We start from the raw sequence: 25,286 nt of genomic DNA, 5'->3' as shown, positions 1-25,286 counted from the left end.
AATTTGCAACCTCGCAACAGCGTGATTCCATAAAAAAACTAAGTAACGATTTATCGGAATTATATCCCAAAAGCAAGGAATCCAGGATTCAGCATCAGACTACTAAATTCTACTGGCCTCGACCTTTACTTGTGATCATATTATTTTACTTTCTGTCTTCGGCTATGGTAATTGTTGGACCATTTTTTCAATCGTTTGTTCTCTATTTTTTCAATAGTGGGAAGAGATTTCTTTATCTCCATGGCTATCCCATATTTATTTTTGATCCGCAACTGCATTCCGTGTGGCGATATGTGGGCATCTATATCATAGAATGTTTTCACAGTGTTCACATGGTCAGTTCGAATATGGCAACGGATCTCTGGTTGGTTTGTTTTCAAATGCAAGTCTGCATGCATTTGAATTATATTAAAAAGTCCCTTCAAAATTATAAGCCACATCTTAATCATGATAAGGAAGATAAAGAATTTCTGGCAAGATTGGTGGATAAACACAATTTGCTTATTGAGTAAGTAAGAATAAGTAGATGAATAATACCAAATATATGTACTCTATCTTTATCTATAGCCTCCAGCGAGAGATAAACAGGATTTTTGGTGGATCAATGCTTCTAAGTTTGCTGAACTCCGCTGTGGTTCTTTGCTTTGTGTCCTTGTACGTTGTGGTTCAGGGCTTGAATATGGATGGAGTATCCATGTTGATGTTTACCTGCACGAGCACATTGCAATTGTATTTGGTTTGCTATTATGGTCAACTAGTTAGCACTCTGGTAGGATATATAATCTTTTTCATTTCTGAATATTAAAATTGTGAAGGGAAAATTTCTATTCTTAGAGTGAGGACCTTATGCATGCTGCTTATTGTCACAGTTGGCAAGATGGATCAATATCCTATAAGAAATTGATCATTATTATCATTCGACGGGCTCAGAAACCTCTAGAGTTAAGTGCCATGGGCTATCTGCCCGTATCACATGAGACATTCAGAAGGGTTAGTATGAAAAAATCTCTCTATAAGATGATTTAAGCTAAAATGTGAATTACAGCTAATGAACATTGCTCTTCGTGTATTTGTCTGCATTCGTCAAATGATTCAAACATAAGAACGAGAACATATTTTTGGTCAATATGATTCAATATAGAGGAATGAACGAGCTCCACAAATACAAAAGAAAACCAAATCACCCCACTACATTTAACCATTTATGTTCATGTTTTTAATAAAAAATTTAAAGAGTTTTAATTACAATTACAAGACCTTTTTGTGAATTATTAAATAGTTTTGTCAGTTATCATAATTGAGCATTGTCACGACAAGAAATCATTAATAACGACGTGAATTGTGACAAATACAAAATAATATTGCTTTTAACCGGGATTAAGTTTCATTCATTAAACATGGAAATACAAAAATATATTGCCTACTTAAGAGCGCAGCTGAAAATAGCTGTCATTTTGCAAAGCAAAACAAAATGTCTTTTAAATCTTTAAAATTGCTAAATTATCAAGATATTTCTAGATTCATTTATGTCAGAATTTCATTGCCTCAGATAGAATTTATTATAGTCCTACAACAAGAAGCGAATTCAGTTAATTCAGTTATTTGTGGCTTCAAGATGAAGGGAAAAAACTGACGTGGCTATTGCCACTGGCTATACAATATGTACTATAACAAGTTATAGAACTGCGGCTAGACCACATTAAAGACCAACTCAAGGCCAGCTGCTGACCGCAAAATTATTCCATTGTATTGTGCAGCTTATATAAGTTTCGCCTTACTGAATCAGAGTCATAGAAAGTCGTTGAAATGGAATCAGTGCAGTACTCTTATAAAGATTTCACCTGGATACCAAGTCTGTCCCATCGTTTAATGGGGGACTACATGTTATATCCGCCGAAGAGAAGTATCTTAAAGTATCTTCTTTCCGTTTATCGGTCTCTTTGCATCTTAAGTCATGCAATATGCATGATTATTATGATTTTTACCATATACGAGAGCAAATTTATAGATAATATTGCATTAACCATTGAATACGCCACAATGTTTACGTTTGCCATCAATTCGGACATTAAGTTTGTGACATCGCTTCGACTTAAAGCCATCAAGAGACTCAATGACAACTTAAATGCAATCTATCCAAACAAAACTATTGAAAGAATTAAGTACATAGTGAATGAATTCTATTGGCCACGACCGCTGCTTCTAATGATTATATTCTATTTCGTTTCCACGGCTATGGTACTCGTTGGGCCATTCTTTCAGTCCGTGTTCATGTATTTTTATTATCCAGGAATTGAATTCCCATATCATCACTACTATCCATTCTTTCACTTTGATCCTCAACATCACACTGTTTGGCATTATATGGGGATCTATTTAATAGAATGGCTACATGCCTCTCACATGATAGTCTCCAATATGTCCACGGATCTTTGGCTAGTGTGCTTTCAGATACAAATCTGTATGCATTTCAGTTATCTGAATCGATTATTCTTAAGTTTTGAACCACATTCTGAACATGATCGACAGGATCGCCAATTCATGGCTGAACTGATAACCAAGCATAACATTTTAACTGAGTAAGTAAAAGAAATATATTCAAAACTAAAACTTTTTAAACACAAAACATAACGGTTTTAATGTAAGTTTATTCGATTTTGGAACGAGATCTAGAACGATTGTCTAAGAAAGTGTATTAAATTGCAGACTTCAAAACGACTTGAATGGAATTTATGGAGGTTCATTGCTTTTCACAATGGTAACCACCGCAAGCCTCTTTTGCACAGCTGCCGTTAATATTCAGATTCAAGGATTTAGTCTGGAGGGAGTAACCCTTTTGATGTTCATGGGAACAGCGATATCAGAATTCTATTTAATCTGTTATTATGGTGAATTGGTAAACACTTTGGTAAGTCAACTCCTGATTGTAGAGAATGTACACTCTATACATTGACATCTACATATGTATGTCTAGAGCACGGATATTGCATTTTCCGCCTACAGTCACAATTGGTTCGATGCGTCCTCGTCTTATAAAAAATATTTACTAATTATTGCAATCAGAGCCCAACAGCCAACTGAACTGAGTGCTATGGGTTATATGCCAATGTCGCATGACACTTTCAAGCTGGCAAGTACCAACAAAGACAAATTCATAGAAATTTCATTTAATTTTGTTATTCCTTTAAAGGTAATGACCGTTAGTTATCGCTTGTTTGCTCTGCTGCGTCAAATGATCCAGTAGAATTATATGTACATATGTACATACGAATTAGCCTTTTGAACAAATAAATGTTGTATGTAGAAGTAGTAGGGCACCAAAGAGGTAAGGGTCTAATTATAGAAAAATAATTAGTTTATATAATAGGGTCAACAAGTTGAAAATTCTTTAAAAACAACCAGACCAGACTAGACAGGACACTTAAAAATGTACAATCCTTTTTATTCATTAATGATTTTTGATTGTTCTAGTCAATTTCAATGTTACATCTTAGAAATTTTCATGGAACAATTGAGGCCACCTATAATTAGCTTCAACCATTCCCATTTAAAAAGAACAAATTGGGCAGTGACAACTGGTAACGTGTCGTGTTAAAGCAATCAAAATCGTTGGCACTTTGGATTAGTTAAATAACCCTTTTTCTGACACTTTTGACATTAGTCACACGAAGATATCAATCAAATGCAGTCCATGCAGTATTCCTATAACGACTTCACCAGAGTTCCGCATCTGGCCCATCGTATTATGGGATATTATATGCTTGGATCTCCGAAAAAACCATCAACCAAAATTCTAATGTCTGTCTATCGTTGGACATGTCATTTGTTTCATTGCCTCTGCGTGTTATCCATGATATATCGGGTGTTTGAGAAGACTTCCATTAACACGCTTCGGATAATTACAACTTATGCCTGCATGTTTGCCTACGACCTCAACTGCGATATCAAATTTGCAACTTCGCAACAGCGTGATTCCATCAAAAAATTAAGTAAAAAGTTATCGGACTTATATCCAAACAGCGCAGAGTCCAGGATTCGACATCAGATTGACAAATTCTATTGGCCTCGTCCTGTACTTGTGACCATATTAATCAATTTCATCTCTTCGGCCTGGGTCATTGTTGGTCCATTTGTTCAATCGTTGGTTTACTATTTCTTCAATAGCGAAAGAAGATTCCTTTACCTCCATTGGTATCCAATGTTTACTTTTGATCCACAGCTGCATTCCGTGTGGAGATTTGTGGGCATCTATATCATAGAATGTTTTCACAGTGTTCACATGGTCAGTTCAAATATGGGTGCGGATCTCTGGATGATTTGTTTTCAAATGCAAATCTGCCTGCATTTGAATTGTTTAACAAAATCGCTTTTAAATTATCAACCACATCGTAATCATGATAAGGAAGATAAAGAATTTCTGGCGAGATTGGTGGATAAACACAATTTGCTTATTGAGTAAGTAAGAATAAGTAGATGAATAATACCAAATATATGTACTCCATCTTTATCTATAGCCTCCAGCGAGAGATAAACAGGATTTTTGGTGGATCAATGCTTCTAAGTTTGCTGAACTCCGCTGTGGTTCTTTGCTTTGTGTCCTTGTACGTTGTGGTTCAGGGCTTGAATATGGATGGAGTATCCATGTTGATGTTTACCTGCACGAGCACATTGCAATTGTATTTGGTTTGCTATTATGGTCAACTAGTTAGCACTCTGGTAGGATATATAATCTTTTTCATTTCTGAATATTAAAATTGTGAAGGGAAAATTTCTATTCTTAGAGTGAGGACCTTATGCATGCTGCTTATTGTCACAGTTGGCAAGATGCATCAATATCCTATAAAAAATCTATCATTATTATCATTCGACGTGCTCAGGAACCTCTAGAGTTAAGTGCTATGGGTTATCTGCCCGTATCACATGAGACATTCAGACGGGTTAGTATGAAAAAATCCTTCTGTAAGATGATTGAAATTAAAATGTGAATTACTTTTCCCACAGCTAATGAACATTGCCCTTCGTGTATTTCTCTGCATTCGTCAATTGATTTAAACATAAGAACGAGACGAGATTTTTACTGATCATGCACAGCTTTAATCATTCTCTAATCACTACACCTAGACACTAGCAGAATTAACACATTTCACTTGGGATCTGTTGGCAATTTGAAGCCCACTAAATCTGCGGTTTCTTTAACCGTGCGCTCGCCCCGTCCATGATACTCCGTGTAAAGCTCCTTGTAGTTCCTTAGGCTATGCAGATACATTCATATATTTAAAGATGTCTTTATTTAATTAAGCGTAAATAAATTTACCTGTTGAGATATGTATTATAGGTGTTTCCTAAAAAAATAGCTTCATTGCGTGCCTTGCAAAACTGCTGATCGGTCGTTTCGAATTTCTTATATTGGGCCAGGATATACTTGGCCGCGAGAGAATCCTTAATGCAGCCGTTGGGAGATGCTCTACGCAGTTCGTGGAGTAAGGATCGTAGAACTTTGGTAGCCGCCATTCTAATTTCTTTCAAGCAAATAATCAAGTTATTTTAGAAAAATAGTCGGCAAAATTACTTACGTGATTGTGTTACGTGACTCTTAGCAGAAAACAACTGTAAACAGGCATGGGAACGTTGCCACTTATTCACTGTCACGGCAACAGCCAAGATTTGGTGGGTATTTTAAAATAAAAAGAGGCTGACGAAAGCGTTCAGTGCTATCTTGTTTTTAAGCCTTATTTTTTTTGAAAATTAATTTAATAAAACATAAAAACGCCATTCTATTTGAATGGTCCGGGAACGTTCTTTAAATTTGTAACGTCTGAAAGTCAGCTGGTACCGGTGTAGTCCGGCAACGCCATTCACAGGCATTGTTATTGTTGTGGTATTGTGTGTTGACCCATGCGCTTGAATGAGAAAACTCGAATTGTTGGACATCGGGTTATCCTTGTTCCCTACGAGGCTAAGCATGTCCCAAAATACCATCAATGGATGAGTAATGAGGCCCTTAGACAGTTAACAGCATCGGAGGAACTCTCCCTTTTAGAGGAGTACGCCATGCAACGCAGTTGGCGTGAAGATAACGACAAACTGACTTTTATCGTTCTTTCTGCCGATTTGTATGCGCAGAGTAAGGATGAAATTGCTGCCATGGTGGGTGACACTAATCTCTTTCTGCATCAAGACGAAGATAGTGAACAAACGATTGCCGAGGCAGAGATAATGATTGCTGAACAGGACTCTAGAGGCAAGGGCTATGGGCGTGAGGCGATGCTTCTAATGCTTAAATATGCACGGGATCATCTGGATATAGATAAATTTGAGGTCAAAATCGACATGGATAATGTAATATCCCAGCGAATGTTTCAAAGTTTTCAATTCGTGGAAACTCGACGTGTGGAAGTCTTTCATGAGGTGACCCTAGAAAGGTCTATTACGGCGGATTGGAATAAGTGGCTGGAAGAAGAGGTGCAACTGAAAATAGAAAGCTACTAAGAAATATTTTTAAATAACGAATAAATTAGGTTTAAGCTAAAATAACAGAGACTAATTGTTATAGATGTATGTAGTTTCCTCTGCACTTATTACAACATGAATTTCTGCGATTTATGTTTTTTTTTTTTATTACATTTATTTTACAACTACATGCTTTTGTTTATCTTATCTATGTTGTATGTATGTTGCATTTTACATCTTTAATATGATTTTAGTCGATGTTTGAGTTGGTTTTATGTTGTGGTTTGTTGTTATGCTATATATTTCGTGTATATGATGGTGGCAGGATAATGGCAATCCAACAATTTAGGCCATTTGTCAGAAATCGGAGATAATGTTGATATTGGTGTGTATGTGGTTTGTGTGTGTATATTTAAATATATATAGTACATAAAACTAGATGCTTAGTGTTTTACAGCTGCATACAAAACGGCTCAAATGTTCTTATTTAATTTTTTTTTTTTTTCTTTTTGGTTTTATAAAAATTATTATTAAATAATTAAAGGCAGAAACATAATCAGTAATTGCAAATTAAAAACGAGTTGATCTCTTATACTTTCATTTTGTTGGTTCTCGCTTGCCTCCTTCTACAAAACTTAAAACAATGATAGCTGCTCTTCAAATCTTGAACTTAAACATGTTGCTAGATAGTAAATATATATTATATATACTTTCTGTTGTTTGTAAATTAAGCAGCAGCACGGGGTCCATCGATGGGCATGGCGTGGAGAACCTCATCAAGCAGTTGCAGAGCCCGATGCAAATGAACCTCAATCCAACACGGTGTCTCCTTAATCGATTGTCTCGGATAATCAGGTCCCCAGCCCTTGACAAAGCTTAAACGTAATATGCAAAGACGACGCAGATCATCTACCCCAATACCAGCGGCAGCTGTGATGCCTGTAATGCATATAAAAAAATCATTGAATTCTCCATAATTAAGCGAGAAACGAAATGAAACTTACTTCTACCGCCACCGCCCATCTGTTGTTGATTGGAGACGCCAGCAACGGCGGCTGCTTGTGCAGCTGCGGCAGCCTGGGCATTGGTGGCCAGTGAGTGCATCTGTTGGTGACATTGCCTCAAATCGAAAACCTAGAAGTTAAAACAAATGTTCATTTACTTGTTCGCGTCGTTTTAATCATTGATTTGAATGCCCTTACTTTAATGCAGGCTGCCGGATATATTTTGTGGACAGCATCGCCCGGCGTACGACCCGCCTCACGATCCAGGTAATAGCTTTGTACAAACACAGAATTATCGCTGAGGCAACGTAGCCAAACATCGCCCTCGCCTCGCAAATCTAACTGGACGCCCTTGCCAATATGCAGCCTAATGGATAAATTAGTTATATATAGCAGGTGGTATTCGGTGCCCGTGATATTCACTCACCTGGCACGCTCGGATTGTTCAGTTCGATGGACATTGCTGAGGGCACCCAAACAGAAACGATTCCCACCGGAGGGATCCACATAGCCATCAATAATAACATTTGGCTTTGCGGACGGCACTTTGAAGGTTTCACCCACTTGAGTGTCCAGCTCAAAGTATGCAATGGAACACCAGTATTCCGGTGGCGGTTGACGCGAGAGCAAACGTGGCTGCTGCTGTTGTTGTTGTGGCTGCGGCTGCTGTTGCTGGGGTTGTTGTTGTGGCGCTTGCTGTGAAGAGGCCAGGTCACCCGTTAGCGATGAGTTCCCTAAATAAAAAAGAGATGCATTTCCGTTCTAATGGTTGATTTGACTAATTTCTTTATGCACATACAGAATGCTCCTGGCAAAGAGCGCGGATCGGGTGGCTGCATTGATTGTGTGTATGTGAGAGTATTGGGACCTGTCCAAGTACCAGCTGCTGCATTACCCCCGCCTTGAACCTGGCTACTCGTCGCACCAGCAGCATTTGTTTGCGGTTGCACCCCTGCAGGTGATTGTTGTTGCTGTTGTTGTTGCTGCTGCTGCTGTTGGGAATTGGGTGGAGCAGATGTTCCAAAACCACCAGCACCCGCCACAGCAGCTGCAGACCCTGACTGGGGTACGTAGCCGTTTTGCTGAGCATGCACAGATGGCGAAACTTGAGGACATTTGCCATCGCTACTAACATTTTGCATCTGATTGGCCGTGGGTTGCGGACCATAATATTGTCCTCCATTTCCAGCACCAGCGCTGGCATTAACTGGTCCATTAGGGCCATTGGGAACACCTCCAGGAGGTTGTTGTTGCTGCTGCTGTTGTTGTTGCTGCTGCATGGCCATACTTGCAGATGGATCGGTTGGTGAGTTAGCCTGGCCATGATGGACACCATTGCCTTGCGGGTTCTGAGCTTGTTGGGGCGGGGGTGGCGGCGCCATAACCGGTCCCGGATTCATTGGTCCGGTGGGCATACCTGGCATGCCATGTGGTACAGCTTCAATGAGAGAGGAAACAACATTTAAACATTGATAATTAAAGGCTGATGCATTGCCTAAAGTACTGTCTTGCAAACAAAATAAAAAGTTAAATGAAAAATCTTACAAAGCGAGTGGGGAGGACCCTGAGATTGGGTCTGCGTTTGCTGCTGCTGCTGGGGGGGGCGGCGGGGGCTGCTGTTGCTGCTGCTGAGTCTGTTGTGGTTGACCAAGCCGCGGTGGTGGTGGTACCATCCATGAACTACGCGACCCCGCCACTACTCCATCCTGCGGTTCGATTTTTGGTATTGTACGCCCTTGGGCGAACATTGCACTCATAGGATTTGTTGAGGCATCGCCAACTAAAGAATTTTATAAAACATAAAAATAAAACCGAAATAAAGGAAGAAAAAAATAAAAAACAAAAGAGCCGACAAAACTAAGCGGAAACGGACATACCGTATTCACCAGGTCCTTGGGCATATCCATAGGCACCTCCTGGCCCTACCATCTGCGTGGGATGATGCTGTATGGTGCCAATATCTGTGCCATCGATGTCCATGCCACCCACTAATGGTCCAGCCGAGTATTCATCTTTAACCAGGCGACTGGGCCCCGATTGCAAACTAAGTCCAGAGAGATCGATTCCAGGCGACACAACGCGTTCATAGTGATAGGGATTCACACAAACTGAGTCGCATTTTAGATCGAAGGCAAATGCGCAGTATTTGACATGTTTCAGCTCGTTCTTATGGAGATCAGGCCAACGCCAGATGCGGGCATAGATTACATGTGGAAATCCCTTACGTCCAGCCACCTGGAAGTTAAGGAAAGAACCGAATTTAAAAACCCAATGCAAGTGAAGTAAAATGATTAAATTGAAAGGGTCAAACACAAAACGGAAATGCCTAAACAAACATAAGATAAACTAAACTGAACACTCGCTTGAGTCATTTATAAATTATCTTTAAATAAATTGGGGCTACTGTTTCTGTGTTTGCCTACCTGCAGCCGACCGTCGAGGGTGCGCTGAATGGTCACACATTTACTTGGATGCGCTCCGTTGGTGGTGATGGCCGTTATGAGAGAATCCAGTTCGTCCCGCTTCTCCTTAAGCTTTTTTACCAGCGATTCGATGGCTCGCTTAGCGAATCCTTCACTCTCACCGCCCTGGCGATGGCACATCAATGAGTGGACAATGCTTAGGCAGGCATCAGCCGATGTCGGGGCATTCGATGGTGGCGGCGGTGGCATCTGAACCATGTCCCGCACTATGACTAAAATGGAAAGGCAGGAAATAAATATTCACTTTCTTTGGGCTTTTGGCTTGATTTCTACTTACTATCTTGTGGCCCATACATATGAGATGGCGGACCAGCCCCGGGTCCACCCATGCCAAAGTCCTGGGCAATGCCCAGGCCACCGCGTGCATGGGCATCCACTTCGGCGTTGTTATTATCGCCGCCGTCACAAAATCCGTAACCAGCTGATGGCCACAAAGTGCTGCCGGTATGAGGAATTGAAACAAAGGAGATATGTGCGCTTTCCCTCCCCCACAAACTTCTTGGCTATTACTCCTCTTAAAAATTGCAACCAATAATTTTGCTTAGGCTTGGGGGGTTGTTAAACACATACACATACACACAAAGACCAAGAGAGACAAAACATACACACAAACACACATACAAATGCAGGCGCGCAGCTCAACTATGTAAACTTGAACTCCACAAAGTTGGCGTAATTACAGCGGCGAGGCTAGTGCTCCTTCCATCAACTTCACTTCCACCTCCTCCTCCTTCTGCGTCTCCTGCTCCACCTCCTTAGCGTAGACTTATTTCTTTTGGTTCTTTACTGCCACCGCTCCGACAATTGTAAACACAAACAAACACAAAGCACAGTCAGTCGCGCGCAATACTTTTAGTCACAATTTCAATTATTCTTTTTATTATTATTATTATTCTTATTTGCTTTTGATTCGATTCTGTCGTGAAAAATTTTTGCTCCGATAACGTCGATAGCGATAACTCTGCTCCGATAACGTCGATAACGACAACTATGCGCCGATAGTATCGATAACTGCAACTGGTTCGAACAATGTCGATAGCGATAACTTTGATCCGATAACGATAGCTTATAAATCGGAAAAATCAATATCGAGGGTTGTGCCATCCCTAGCCAATCTTCAAAAAATTTTTTTGGGAATATATTTTATATTTTGTACCTGTGCCGAAAAAAAGCGAAAATACTGATCTGAACTCAGAGGCATCCGGGTAAGTGTCATATTATTGTTTCCGAAAACACCAATTGTTCAAATTAAGTGTTGTTCAATACGTAAACGGCCTTTTTATCAAATGACGAAAATACTTTTTACGCCACGAGTTTTTTTCCTATCCAATATGAATGTGTGCGTAGTTATGTGCATATATGTATACATATGTATATTTTTATGTGTGTATGTTGTGTGTGAGTAATGTGATGATGAAATTGAAATACTAATATTAACTAAATGATTACATATATACAACATATGTACATGTATATAATGTAGATAAGACTTTATGTGAGAGAATAGCAAGTTTAAAGAATTACAGCTCCAGTAGAATGAGTTTTCAAGTGTGCATGTGTTTAAGTGGGTATGAGTATGTGTGACAGGTAGTTGTTGCTATTAGGGAAAACTGAAATAGCTTTCATTCAAAAAAGGAAAAAAAAAACTGTGCTTGGCAACAGCGCAACAATAATTATAATAGATTTCCATTAGTGGAAAAGGTACATATGTATATAGAGCACCCTGTATTACTCAAAAATTTGTTATGTATTTTAGTTAAGGTTCCTCCGTTATTTCATAATAAGTGTTGATTTGATGGAGGGGATACTTCGGTATCATGTACTCCAATCTCATATTACGACGAATTGTACATTCTTGATATTTGCGCCAATCGTCATATTTTTTCCCATGACATTCCTCAGATTTGCCAAACTCGAAAATTTCCCTTCTAAGTTGCATGAAAAAGGGATGGTGATTGTACGAATGATTGGGCTGTTCTTTCTCCAGCCATTTTTCAACTTTTGGGACATTATATATTGTCGATTTACCAAAACACACAGTACTCGGGTGTCCATTTTCTTTTAAAGAAATATAAATATTTTTACTAATTATAGAGGGTATTATAGTTATGAATGGTATACAGACCGGGATAGTAGTGTCTTGCAGCGAAATGGTCAATTGTGATTCGCGGTATAACTGGCTTGTCTAAATTGTGAAAACGTGTATCCAACCATATATCGCCATAGGTGACGGCCCAGGGATTGAAGACCCAATTGCCCATTACATCGGTATTAAATTTTGGAATCGGTATGGTGAGCTCTTTGCCTTGATTATTTCGGCCTTCTTTTTCGGTTTTGGCCCATAGTTGAAGCATCTTTTTTGTAGATTCAATTCGCCCCCCCTTTGTCGTTAATCTTGATAATTTTGGAAACATGCGTAGGCCAAGTCCTGCATTATCTGCAGCTTCACCAAGATCAAGTTCTTTCCTTAGATTTGTGGCAAGGGTAACCAAAGGCAGAGCATGGTTAAGTCTAGCCAAAGAGACCTATCAATGCATCAATCAGAACTAATTAACTGAAATATAGTTAGAATTTTCGCCTTACACAAATCAGGCAAACAGCTGTCCAAGATACCAAGAGTATACTCCACATTTTCAACATAAAACCAAAAATTGTTTTTTACAAACTTGTGATTACTAATAATAAATATTTTTAATTCTACCTGTTATGTTAAATCTTTAAAAATAAATAAGACTAATAGCAAAAAGCCTATGTGAATTTAAAATTTCAAACGCTTGGCGCTGCAACGTTAATGTCTGGTCCCTCTAATAAAGTATAAGTGGTCACACTCGAATTTTCATGTTGGCTGAGCGAATTCAGAATGGCTGAGCAAATATGGATTGAGCGTATTGGCTCAGCTTTAAAAGGGAACGAAAGGGAATATTGGAAGTGAAACGACATCTGGAAACAAGCTAGAGAAGACGTGCGCGCGAGTGTGTGTTTGATAAATATTATTTGTGATTGTATGTGTGCGTGTGAATGTTTGAATAGAAATTTTTACAACAATTTGAAATTAGAATCTTTAAGCAAAAAAGTTTCAATATCACAATATATAGAGTCACCTACAATGTGCAGCTAAAGGAATATTAAAGTTGCCCCAAAGCCCCATTTTGAAACTGGTGTATGGGAAAAATCGATCCACCAAATAAGAAAAAAAGAAAAAGAGAAAATGTTGGCTTAACAATTTTGAAAAGAAACTCTCACAACACCAACAAATTTGTGATAAAATTTCAAGTACAAATTAGTTAACGTAGCGCTTAAATGACAACTAACAAAGTTTTATAACAAAAACTTTCAACGCTGAAGAGAAAAAGAAAGAAAAAACAACAAAAATTTACACACTTATTTTCAAGTGCAATAAGCAAAAGAATAACCCAAAAAAAAAAAAAAAAAAATTCGTCTCAACATTCCTGCGCAACAGAAAACAACAAAATGGCTATAAAAATGTAAGCAACAAACTAAGTTTTTTTAAATTAAATTCTATTGCGTGCAACAGAACCAAAAACCAAAAAGAAAAAAATCGAAGGAAAGGCCTTGAATCGAAAATTGAACAGTGTTTGCGAAAGCAAATCAGATGATTTCGTTTAAATGTTTGCAAACGAGAAATAACAAATATAATTGTTTTAACAAAGAGATTGAATCTTTTTATATGCATACATACATATATACATGCACATATGCATGTATGTATACATATGTAAGTACAAAGAAACAATTTACGTGTTTGTTTCAGTTTTCATATCGTTTCACAGCTGTTTGTTTGTGTCAGTGTGTGTGTGTACCTCCGTTACTTAGTGAGAGGGTGGAGTCTCTCTCAAATGGTTAGAAGGGGGGAATATGGAAACGGTATTTTATGTACATTATGTGGGGCTGTACAGTTTTATGCAAACTTGTTTCTTAGATTTAGCAACAACTATACATAGTAGCAAATATCCTAATTTCCTATTCTATGTTCTTTGTTGGGAATTTCATTGGGGGCGCACTCTGTAAAATATTTTTTTCAATTTGCGTCAATTGTTTTTATTTAATGCTATTGACTCTCTCCTTCTTCTGTTTGCCCCCCCTTCACATACATACACACACACACAGACACTTGTGCGCTCTCAGTTGATGACGCGCGCGCTCTAAAAGTGACTCTGTGTATGTGTTTCATTTCCACTGTTTTTGACCAGCAACAAACAAAGGCCTTTGGTTGTATTGGTGTGCGTTCCCATTTGGATTTGTATTGCGTCAGCCAACAAAATAAAATGTATGTATATATACATGTATATATGTATGTATATATATGTGTATGTAGTATATGATTTACTTGTTTTTGTTTTAAAATGTTGTTAAAAACAGTATTATTTCTTAAGTTGACCAAATAATTAACAACTATTGTCCAGTTTATCTCTTGGATTGCTGGCTGGATCTCTTTCCCTCTCTTTTTCTATAATCGTCTCTCTTCTTCATACGCTTCTCTTTCTTACTTGATTTCACCTTCAGTTTTGTATGTGTTTTCTGGGTCATATTTGTTGATTTCAATTTGTTGTGTAAAAACAAAAAATGAAAAAAGCTGCAAACACATAAAATTGCTTAATATTTTGTTGATTTTCATATTTTCCGTAGCCTCCATAGAGCAGTATATGTATGTATGTATGTATGCATAAATAAAGGCCTCCATTCACACACTTACATTTATGCATATGAGTGTGTGTGTGTGTGTCTATATTTGTGTGGGTATACTGTTATTTGATTTATTCTTCTACGCCTTTTTTTTACACACCAAAACTAATTTAAATTTTCTTTAAATATCGTTGCATTTCAAGTGAGTTGTATTCAAATAATTGGTAGTTAGACAAAGACCGCGCTAGTAGTGTGCCTCTAAATAAACCGTGAATCCATAAACATTAAGATTTCACTTGCTTCTACCCTGCTCTCGTCTCTTCTACCTGTCTGTCTGTTTGTCTAATTGCTGTCTCCCAGTTTGAAGCGACTCAGCCTAAAGTGAAATTTAATATTGGACAACAACAGCTGACCATCTCAAAAAAAGCAAAACCAAAGTTCGTTTGGTCGAACTCTATATACACTTTGGCAATCGATTGACTTCTTGCTTTAGACAGGGTTTCAAAATGCTTTTTGTAAGCCAATTGAAATTTAAAGCCAAGACAAACACCCTTTCACGTGATATCTTCTTTTGTCCTCCTCCTCCTACATTCTCTAATTGAATTTTTTTGAGGTGACAACAAATTCTAAATTCCAGCTGTTGCTGCAATGCAGCTGCTTGTCGTCTGCCGCCTCCTCCCGCTGTCCCGTTATCTTTTGTCTCTTGTCTGCCCCTGCAGTTCTATGGCTTTTTGGCAAAATGGCGATAAGATCGTTTTGCTCTCTCTTTCTCTGTGTCTCTCCTTTTTTTTATCGTATCGAACCATTCAATGTTGTTGCTTACGTCATGGAATTCTTTTTTCTCAACCGAATGTAGAGGAAAGAGAAAATAATGGAATGAATAGATAAGCGCAACTACTAAATGTTATTGTTATATCAGACAATTGAGAATTATCTAAATGCAAAAAAAGGTCATCTACATACATATGTAGTTGAAGTAACGGGGGATTAGGGTAACCAAAGGCAAACGTAACTCTATAATCGAGCAGTCCAAAGCTCAACTATAATTCGATTTCCTCAATGACCGACAGACGATTGCCGCTTATCATTACAATAATTATCAGCAGGCAGGCACACAGTCTTTTGAAGACATTCAGTTTGATCATCGGTCCGTCACGTTCATTTAAATTCATTTTGAAAAACATTCTTGAAATGCATTTCCGTTGATAGTAGATTGAAAAACTATGGTACTTCAAAATTTATTTGCACACGAGAAAAAAAGACCAACATAGATAGAAGTTGATAGAACTACCAAATCAAAGGTCAATCCCCTCCCCGACACGATTTCCAAGGGAATTTCCTTTGCTTTAAATTTTGTTGAATTATACAACGAAATAAACAAAACGTAGCTAAGCAATAGAGAGCAAAAACCCAGAGTACAATGGCTTATCCATACGTCCGTGCTTTGCTCTATTATTGTTTTGGGGTTTTGTTTCTTTTTCTATGTTTTCCAAAGATCAACTATCAAATTTATGCCTATCCACATGCCATAACATCAACTCTAACAGCTGCTGCTGCGCCTGCGCCCAGGAAGACGGCAACGCTCGGCGGTTCCTATCACACACACATGAGTCACTTTGTGTTCTTCTATTATCTGTCTGTTGGCTCAGTGCATTGAGCCCTATGTGTGAGGGGTTGGTTGAATTCAATGAATAAATTGGGGGTTGTTGGGCATAAAAAACCTCCCTGACCAGTTTTTGGAGTTATATGTTTGGTTAATTATGAACAACTGAAGTCGTTTTCCCCTTTTCACACCCCGTTCTGCACGGGAATTCCCCTAAAAAGATAATGTGACCAACAGAGAGAGTATTTCAAAGTCGATTTATTAATTTATCTTCGTGTGGAACAAGTTTTTTGAGAGGGTTGTTGTTGGTCCTTGCTGTGGCAAGGTGTTGAGAGGTCTGATTGAAAGCCACGTTCCACAAACGCAGCTTTAGGATGATGCAATAAACTTATTAACTTCAATCAGTTAAATTTCTTCTCCATTTTTTCGTATTGATTGAGTTCAATCGAGAAATATATGTATATCTTGATCTCTCTCGCCCTTTCTGTCATTTGTTTGACCTTCAATGAGCTGGGGGAAACTTTTTGAGGATTAATCATTAATAATAAAGCAAGCCAAAAGACATACGGTGTTTAAAATAAAAGTAGTAATCTTACTAATTACTATTGTTTACGCGTTTTCACTTTTTGTCAACACATATTACAAAAATATTTATTAAAATATTTCACACTTGTTTTTACGCACACCACGCCACGCCTACCTTAGGCTTCCGGACAGTTTTATACACAAACTCTAAAAAAATAAAAAACAATAAACAAATCAAAAAAAATAGGCAAAAAGTGAAATTTTTGGAAATGGTTTATAAGTATGTGTGTGTCTGCATATCTCTCTTTGGCTATGTGTGTGCGTATTTATATGTGTACGTGCTTATCGTCAGACATAACAAAAAGTAACTGAAACTAAAAAGAAAACATATGTATGTACATCCATATATACATACATGTACATATACATATGTATGTTTTTCAATTGAGAAATTGTTGTAGTTGTATATACATATGTAAAACGCATTCGAGCATGAAAAAAGCAACTAAAATCTAAGCAAAACAACTAAAAACTTACAAAATTTTTTAGTTTGAGTAACAATCTATTTACTTTTACATAAGCCACGACATTCTAAATGTCCAATTCTCTCACAATTCGTGAAGTAACAGTCTCATTGTGTTTAAAGGCAAAACCCAAAAACCCAGAAAATAGTTACAGTTGCATATCATCATCTTCTTCTTCCAGTCACAGACTGATCTTTGACCCCCCGAAAGAGCTAGAGTTTACTTACGGCTGCTTATGGAAGCAGAAAGAAAAAAACAATTTTTAAAAACGAAACAAAAACTAGTTTTTCGTTGCTTGGGTGGGTGGCGACAACCTTGAATTATCTTTAAAGCAAAGCAGCTGTTGGCTCAAAGATCTCTTGACCATGTCTTTGTTTTCGAAACTTGAAACGGAAGTTGTATGAGGCTAAAATGAGAGAGCAAGAAAAAAATGCCAAAAATGAGTCAGAAATGACCAATGATGAGTTTTTAGTTTTGTGATTCATTTTATGATTCGTTCGTTTCTCCAATATATTGATTTCATAAACAAGTCAAGTTTAATCAATGTTTTAAAATAATTAAATACTTTCAAGTACAGTTTCTCTGTGGGTTGTGTTTTGTGTTTGTTTTATTAATAGAAGCAACAACAACAATAACAACTAACCAACCTTGTTTCGTGTTTGTTTTGTTTTTTGTTGATAGCCATGAGACAGGTTAAACTCAAAGACGTTTTTAGGGTTTCTTTGCATTCTTGTGTCGCCTCTTTGTTTAGTTTCCGCCATTATTGAAAAACTTCCTTCAGCATATAAAAATAACTTGCAACATCTGGTGGATGCAACGAAGAGGAAGGAATGGGGCATCAATCAATTGGCAACTCGAGTGGTTTAAGAAATTAGAGAAATTTAATTTATGTTTTGTTTATCTGTCGTTCATTTAAAGTCATATAAACTAAAATCTTCAAACTAGCACAAACAAACTGAATAGTTTTTTTTTTTTTTTGTGTTTTTTCACTTATTGTTATGTTTACTCAAGTGTCTGGCGTGTGGCTGGCTTTGTTGGGCCCCTTAATATAGGGTTTCGAACGGAATGTTTTGCTTTTAGCTTATATTGTTGGCTTATCTATGGCGTTCATGTAGCTTTTGACGGAAGTGCGAATGGAAATCTATAATATAAACACTTTGGAATTAAGAAGGGGAATTCAATTTCAACACTACAGTTTGTGTGTGCGTGTGTGTGTGAGATTTTGCTTATCACAATAGACGAAATAAAAAGTTCAAAGAAATATACTTATGTACGTATGTACATATATAAAAGAAGCTGCTGAATCTCGATTAGTTTAATATTAATTTGTATAGTATAGACAAAAGTAAAAATAATCAGTTAAAATGAAAATCTAAAAACTAGTTTAAAAAAATTCTAGTGTTTTTCAATATTTGCTTGTTGTGCTTAAAAATGCATATAAATTGTTTTTAACAAGGTATTTGTTACTGAGTGGTTTACCTTGAGAAAAGGCAAACGTCCTCCTTCCTTTGCCCGCCCCACAACCTCTTGGCCAAGTAGCCTTGTGGTTAACACGATGGGAATATATAAAATTTGATATAAGACGACACAATTTTTGTGTTTATTTTGAGTTGAGGTCAAAATTAAATCAAATAAAAATTGTAATTCTCTCAATGTCATTCACCAGCAACAACTACAACAACAACAGAATTAAAAAGGTCGTTACACGTATTGAACAAAATTATATGTACTTATTTATATAAAAAGTGAATGAAATTTGCTTGGCAAAGTGCATTGGCACATCAACTAACAATTGATGACTGATAATGTTTAAATAATATTTATTTATTTGCAACTTTAATTTATATATTCCCTCTTATTTCCCTATATATGCACTTATTTAATCTAATTGTTTATTGATTTCTTTAATTTAAAGCGCGTAAGTTTAAAAAGAGAAACAGCTAAAAAGACATTGAGACAAAAAAAGTTTAATTTAATTGCCGCTAAGAGTTTATTATCGTGACAAGCATTGAGCTAATACATAATAAACCACAAGTAGCGCTTTAAATTCTTAAATATTGAAGCGTACACATTTATATGGGACTGACTGTTAGACCAACAATTTTTTTGTATTTGGCTAACGTTATTTGTCTTTTTGTACACTAAAAAGAAAAACAGATATATACATAGTATATATAATACTGTTGAGGGTATTATAAATTGTTTGGTAAATCGTTTGCAAATTGTTTTCCAAGTGGGAATTGCATTAAGGTCATTTGAGGTCTTTTGATTTTCATTTCGACCAGTGTATGCATAACAAGTAGCAAACGATTTTGGTTTTATTTTCGGTCTAGAGTATAACCAATTTATGCGTAATACATAAATTGGCATATTCTATAATAATATTTTCATTCTTGAGCATAATCAAGCGAATCATTCATTTTACCACCTATCATTACCACCTTTATCGTTATTATTCAAAAAATTTGATTTTGCTGAAAATAAAACACGTAACTAAACAAACAAAGAGCTTGAATTGAGATTTTCTCGATTCTTGATATTTGTTTTGGCCTAGTTTTTGGTTCTTTGCGTGCAAAGTCAGTCAGTCGTCGGTATTAACCGCAACGCTAACTATAACCTTACTATAAAAAAAAAAAAATACAGGTACTAGGCCAGCCCTCACAATGTCTGTCCCTGTACGCCACTCTGCTGCCGCCGAATACGCCGCCGCCGTTGAACAGCAACATCAACTGCATCTGCAACTGCAAGAAGAGCAAGAACAGTACCACCAATATCACCACCACCGCCAGTATCAGCAACAGCAACAACAGGAGGAGGAACAAGTGGTGGATCTTTATTATTGCCAACAGCAGCAGCAGCAGGAGCAGATCAACGAGCAGGTGTTGAGGCAGCAGCAGCAGTTGATGCAGCAGAGGTCATCGATGTCGTCGTCGTTGGTTATGCCAGGTCTTGCCCACACCACCACCACCACCACCTCCCACAACAACAATAACAACAACAACAACCTGAACAACAGCATCAAGAATTCAATTATGGATAACATTAGCATCAATGCCATCCTGGTTGATGATGAGCAACCCTCAACATCAGCTCAGGCAGCGGCAGTGGCGGCTGCAGCAGCAGCTGCTTTAGCTAATAGTGGTGCAATTGGTGGTGGTGCAATGGGTGGCAATGACAATGGCATGATGAACCACAATGAGGCAGAGATGCCAACTGATTGGATGAGGATTGCGGAAGAGGGCCGGTATGGGACACCGGGTGCTGCTGGCTTGGAATATCAGAAGTACGAACAACAACAGCAACAACATGTGGAAACCACTGAGGCAGGAGTTAGTGGTGCTGGAGCCTCCAACAACAATGAACCAACTTCAGCTATCAAACAATTGGAGGATCAATTGCACGCCCTCACCTCAGATGAGCTCTATGAGACGGTTAAGGAGTATGATGCATTGCAGGATAAATACCATACGGTTCTCCTACTACCCAAGGAATCGAGGGTAAGTCTACATCCCAGGCTTGATAGAATTGCAGTCTTAATGTTGTCTAATTTTCTGTTTTTCCGTGCAGCGCGAAGTAACTGCTGGCGGACGAGATGGCTCGGCATATGTTTTACGCTGCCTTAAAATGTGGTATGAATTGCCCTCCGATGTTCTATTTTCAGCCATGAGTTTGGTGGATCGTTTCCTGGATCGTATGGCCGTAAAACCAAAGCATATGGCCTGCATGAGTGTCGCCTCATTCCATTTGGCCATCAAACAATTGGATTTGAAGCCCATACCAGCCGAGGATTTGGTTACAATTTCTCAAGTAAGTCGAAAGAATCTCAAAAATGGAAAACAATTTCTTTACTAAAGATATTCTTCTATCATCTTCTTCAGTGTGGCTGCACCGCTGGCGATTTGGAGCGTATGGCCGGGGTCATTGCCAACAAATTGGGCGTTCAAATGGGTCATGCTCCCATCACATCTGTCAGCTACCTGCGTATCTATTATGCTCTCTTTCGCAATTTGGCCAAGGAGATTGGCGGCGATTTTTTCAAGTTCTATCAGCAATTGATTAAGCTGGAGGAACTGGAGAATCGTCTCGAGATTCTATTGTGCGATGTAAAGACAACAGTGATAACACCATCGACTTTGGCCTTGGTGCTCATTTGCCTGCATTTGGATTTCCATATCAAGGAGTCGTACACTCGCGGCAGTCCCGAACTGAAGCATGTCTTTGAATATATTCTTTTCCTGCAGCAATTTATGAGGGTAAGTTAGACAGACTAAACCAAACCCTTCAACTAGAAAGCATGTCTAATTTGGGTTGCCTTTTCTCTTATCTTCCATGCAGATTCCCGATCGCGTTTTCACCTGCGGTTTTAGCATTGTCTCGGGTATTCTATCCCATTATAATGGCCAGAATAAGGCGCCCTATAAGCAACGGCTTGTCTGGAAGTTATCCAGTCGCACGCTGCGTGTGTTGCGCCCCATCAATCGTTTCTCCTCGGATCTGCCCACCATTGAGGAAGGCATCTCAAATGCCATCGATGAGGGACTACGTTCGAGGTAAGCATAAATAAATGACGCCCCACCACATACACAAATGTAACACACTAACACACAGAGGCTACATATACAGCTAGACCTGGGCTGGTTTTTTATTTTTAGTATACTTTTTTTTTATTATTTTGTGTATGTTTTCGTCTTTGGTGTTTTTTGGCGTAAACAAGTTTCTAGAATATTAGCGATTTCATTATCAGCCAGCCAAATAAACAGCAACAACACAAGCGACAACATATAAGCCCATTAGATGATGCCTGCCTGGCCGTGTGTGACTGTGTGCAAATGTAGGTGTGCATGTGTGCGTCTGTTTTTTTTTTTCGACAACAATCTTATCATGGTCAGCAGCAGGCACTGAGGCACTGAGGGTAGTTCTACACTTTGGGAAATGATCAATTAGGCGGGAAGACGTGGGAGGACCTGCCAGAGAAAACAATTTTTCTCGTGACCATGAGCATTTTCTTCAATGTCATGGAAAATATGTGTCCGTCTGCCATTCAGTGTGTATTCTCTTTGGGTTTATTATGTTCGATGGGCGTAGGCCAGCATCCTATCTAGGGGAAATTGTTACGCACTTTCAGGTATTGCTAACTTTGACTTAAAGAAGCAATGATTCAAGAGAAAGGTCACCTTTATTTTAGTTACCTGACTTGATGTAGAAAGCAGCACCCCTTACCTTATCACCCCTTCGGTACCGACCATGATGTATTATCTAATCTGATTGCTGTTTTTAAATTGAGTCATAAGTTGAGAGAGTGAGAGGGGGAGATGTAGAGAGTTCAATGCACTTGTGGACTTTTGTTTCAATATCAGCTGACTTGAATGGCTTGTTCAATGCGCCTGCCCGATAATATATTTTTAACAATTTGGCCTTCAACTTGAATACAAATTGCATTTCATAAACACTAATTAATGAAACTTGTTTATCTTTGTGGTTTTTCAATTTTCAGAACCGAGAGTATTAGCTCTGAGGAGGAAGAGGATTGGCCAACTTCACCCATAATTCCAATTTTCGAACAATGTTAGTAAAGAACTGCTGCAGCGTTAACAGCAAAGGAGCAACAGCAGCAGCAGCAACAGCATCATCAACAGCGGCATCACTAGACCAGATTAGATCAGATGACCAACAGTTGGCCGCTCACACACCCATACACACCAAGCTTTGCAGCAAAAGGAAGGCGATTAAACATATCTCCCCCCTAAAAACCAATCACATCTACATCCTTTTGCCTTTTTGGAATGTGTATGTGTGGGTGTGTGCGTAGATATTTTGCTAAAATGCATCATAATTTATCAGGTCTTTAGCATTATGTGCTGGTTCTAACATTTAAGAAACTTTCGGAGGAGGCGTTGAAGAAGAAGAAATGCTGAGGCAACTTTTTTTTTCGATTTATTTGCGGCAGACAAAAAATACGTGAGAAAAAACTACAAAGGAAAAAAATTCTTTAAAAAACCCCAAAAAAAATTTACAAAAACTTAATGCTGCGGACCATCATATAAAAGATTGATGTTGTTCCGGAACATTATATCAGAGATCGAAGAGTTGAGAGGAAACCAGAGAAAAGGAAAACAACAATGAAAAAACAACTGGAAAAAACAGCAATTTTTTGTTGTTGGTTACGCTCGAAAAACAAACAAAAAAAGAAAAAACAAAAACAAAAACTGAAAAGAAAAATTTACATTAGTTTAAATCAAAAAAAAAAAAATTTATGTTCTCCATGTTTGTGCCGCCTATTATTATTTTCTGTATTTAAAAACGAAACAATGGACCCACAACAACAACAACAAAACACATGAAAGTATATTAAAAACAAAAAAAAAAGTACAAAAAATTAAATGTAAATCTAAGCTTAAAAAACAAAACTTCAAGAAAACAATAACAAAAAAAAAAAAAAAGAAAATCAGATCAGAATACCATTAACTTTTAGCCGCGCTTCAAATGAGAAGACACACAATAACAACTTCATAATTCTCCTAATTACTAAGAATCAACTTAACAATCTTAACAACAACCAATATATAGTTAAAAAGAAAAATATGTGTCTAGTAGATTTTTGCTCTGTATAATGAAAACACAAAGTAACAAAAACTTATACAATATACGAAAAACAATCAAAAACAAAAAACAAATTTAAATGCCGCCCCCCAAAAAAAGAAAAGAAAACTTAAAAGAAAACCAAAATAATATAATCTAACAATTTATCAATTATAATTTGTTATCATTATGTAGATGTAGATGTAAACGAAAAATCGAAAGCCTCCCCCCTTGTTCACTACCGATATAAAAATCAAGGTGATTCTTCTCTTTTATATATTATATTTCTTTTTTGTTAAATAATCTTTATTAAATTATTAAAAAAAAAAAAAAAAAAACAAAAACAAAAACAAAAAAACCTGTATAAAAAACACAGTCAATTCGATTTTATTCGAAATTCGAGAAAAAAAAAAAACTTGATTCATATTTAATTTTTAGTATACCTTAATTAAATTCTAATTAGTTTATTCACTAAATAACCAGCAAAAACTACTTAAACAAGAAAACCCCAATTCTGTAGCGCGGCAAAATCTGTTTCATACATTTTTTTGTTCAACATTATGATGCATCATTTAGCAAGATAAACGCAGGCCAGAAAAAAAGTAAATAACAATTAAAAAACGGAGAACATAAATGCAAAAACTACCGCAAATCAATACAACAAATGCAAAAAGAAAAAAAAACAATTTTGAAACTTTCTGTAAAGGTGAAAAAGCAAAATGCAAAAAAAGAAAACAAAAAATTTCAATTTATTTACAAAAAGTATGTGCAAAATGACCCCACAAAAAAAAAAAAAAAACCCGGACAAGAAATTTATTTCGAGTCTTTATTTTAAATGGGGTTAGTTTTATTTCTTGTCTGTAAATTTAAATAAAAATGTCCCATATCCATCCCACACACACGGGTATGACATTGTAATGCCTTGTGGTGTGCAAGTGGATATACAATTTTCATGAATATTTACAACAAAACGATCAAATGTTTTATTCACATTTATAAACCAGTGTGCAGGTTAAGAGATGTTGGGAGAGAAAGGACCTCTTGGAGTGGCGATTACCTGTCTCGACGAGCAAACCATCTATCTGTCCAATCATCCAGTCAACGGGTCCCACAAATGTGAGTACCAACCAGCAACCATCCGAATTCCTTCTAGATCAAACCCTTCCCTTTACACAAATGTATTTTCAACCACACTTGCCACCTGCACACTATTTAGAAATGTAAATATAACATTTAGATTTTAATGTAAAATTCCGCTAGAATTTGATATTGTGCAATAGTTTAATTATATATACAATACATGTATATATGTTTATTCTCAACAACATTTCCAACATTTTCAAATGCAAAAAACTAAAAAAACACATACACACAAGAAATACTCGAAATCAGATTTGACAAAAGCTAAAACAAAAGAAATGAAAAACAAACGAGTTGAGAGTTGATTGTAATATTTAAGAGAAAATGTGTTCAA

At 37.3% G+C, this 25,286-nt stretch overlaps 4 protein-coding genes and 1 long non-coding RNA gene across 7 annotated transcripts; 2 read left to right on the top strand and 3 right to left on the bottom strand.

The window, feature by feature from the left end:
* Positions 1–5,071: 5,071 nt before the first annotated feature.
* LOC137584332 (protein FMC1 homolog) lies at positions 5,072–5,720 on the bottom strand. Of its 2 annotated transcripts, XM_068299675.1 has the most exons (3): positions 5,574–5,720; positions 5,315–5,519; positions 5,072–5,252 (listed from the first exon to the last, which is right to left on the bottom strand). In XM_068299675.1, exons 2-3 carry the CDS (start codon positions 5,509–5,511, stop codon positions 5,144–5,146), a joined length of 306 nt encoding a protein of 101 aa, XP_068155776.1. In that variant the 5' UTR covers positions 5,512–5,519; positions 5,574–5,720; the 3' UTR covers positions 5,072–5,143. The 2 variants fall into 2 exon arrangements, with proteins under 2 accessions (XP_068155776.1, XP_068155777.1); XM_068299676.1 differs by lacking the exon at positions 5,574–5,720 and having other exon boundaries at positions 5,315–5,563.
* Positions 5,721–5,856: 136 nt separating this feature from the next.
* On the top strand, positions 5,857–6,638 carry Mnat9 (microtubule-associated Nat9). Its single transcript, XM_068299359.1, has one exon. The coding sequence runs from the start codon at positions 5,896–5,898 to the stop codon at positions 6,487–6,489; it is 594 nt and encodes a 197-aa protein (XP_068155460.1). The 5' UTR covers positions 5,857–5,895; the 3' UTR covers positions 6,490–6,638.
* A 194-nt stretch (positions 6,639–6,832) lies between these two features.
* Med (Smad/Smad4 homolog Medea) lies at positions 6,833–10,900 on the bottom strand. The gene is given in 10 exon segments (XM_068299356.1): positions 6,833–7,389; positions 7,455–7,584; positions 7,653–7,821; positions 7,882–8,188; positions 8,254–8,892; positions 9,000–9,066; positions 9,068–9,234; positions 9,332–9,689; positions 9,878–10,149; positions 10,215–10,900. Coding segments are annotated over 10 exon segments (2,373 nt in total). The 5' UTR covers positions 10,267–10,900; the 3' UTR covers positions 6,833–7,177.
* Positions 10,901–10,998: 98 nt separating this feature from the next.
* CycG (cyclin G) lies at positions 10,999–24,783 on the top strand. Of its 2 annotated transcripts, none has more exons than XM_068299358.1 (6): positions 10,999–11,142; positions 19,877–20,730; positions 20,801–21,040; positions 21,112–21,486; positions 21,569–21,783; positions 22,728–24,783. In XM_068299358.1, the coding sequence occupies exons 2-6, from the start codon at positions 19,897–19,899 to the stop codon at positions 22,801–22,803; spliced, it is 1,740 nt and encodes a 579-aa protein (XP_068155459.1). In that variant the 5' UTR covers positions 10,999–11,142; positions 19,877–19,896; the 3' UTR covers positions 22,804–24,783. The 2 variants fall into 2 exon arrangements, with proteins under 2 accessions (XP_068155459.1, XP_068155458.1); XM_068299357.1 differs by lacking the exon at positions 10,999–11,142 and adding an exon at positions 12,876–13,422.
* LOC137584112 (uncharacterized) lies at positions 11,608–12,664 on the bottom strand. The gene is made up of 3 exons (XR_011033463.1): positions 12,521–12,664; positions 12,063–12,462; positions 11,608–11,995 (listed from the first exon to the last, which is right to left on the bottom strand). It is a non-coding gene; the product is annotated as an uncharacterized lncRNA (long non-coding RNA).
* Positions 24,784–25,286: the final 503 nt, after the last annotated feature.

The sequence above is a fragment of the Drosophila tropicalis genome, unplaced genomic scaffold (genome assembly GCF_018151085.1).
Source record: "Drosophila tropicalis isolate 14030-0801.00 unplaced genomic scaffold, ASM1815108v1 contig_878, whole genome shotgun sequence".
Taxonomy (NCBI): domain Eukaryota; kingdom Metazoa; phylum Arthropoda; class Insecta; order Diptera; family Drosophilidae; genus Drosophila; species Drosophila tropicalis.
Note: the sequence above shows the minus strand (reverse complement) of the source record. Positions and strands in the feature narration are given on the sequence as shown.

Bases quoted from the DNA above. Each gene is read 5' to 3' on its own strand.
- LOC137584332 (XM_068299675.1), bottom strand. From the start codon at position 5,511: ATGGCGGCTACCAAAGTTCTACGATCCTTACTCCACGAACTGCGTAGA. The intron at 5,253-5,314 runs GTAAATTTATTT...GTATCTGCATAG, and splicing joins TATAATACATATCTCAACAG to CCTAAGGAACTACAAGGAGC.
- Mnat9 (XM_068299359.1), top strand. From the start codon at position 5,896: ATGCGCTTGAATGAGAAAACTCGAATTGTTGGACATCGGGTTATCCTT.
- CycG (XM_068299358.1), top strand. From the start codon at position 19,897: ATGTCTGTCCCTGTACGCCACTCTGCTGCCGCCGAATACGCCGCCGCC. The intron at 20,731-20,800 runs GTAAGTCTACAT...TTTTCCGTGCAG, and splicing joins TACTACCCAAGGAATCGAGG to CGCGAAGTAACTGCTGGCGG. The intron at 21,784-22,727 runs GTAAGCATAAAT...TTCAATTTTCAG, and splicing joins GATGAGGGACTACGTTCGAG to AACCGAGAGTATTAGCTCTG.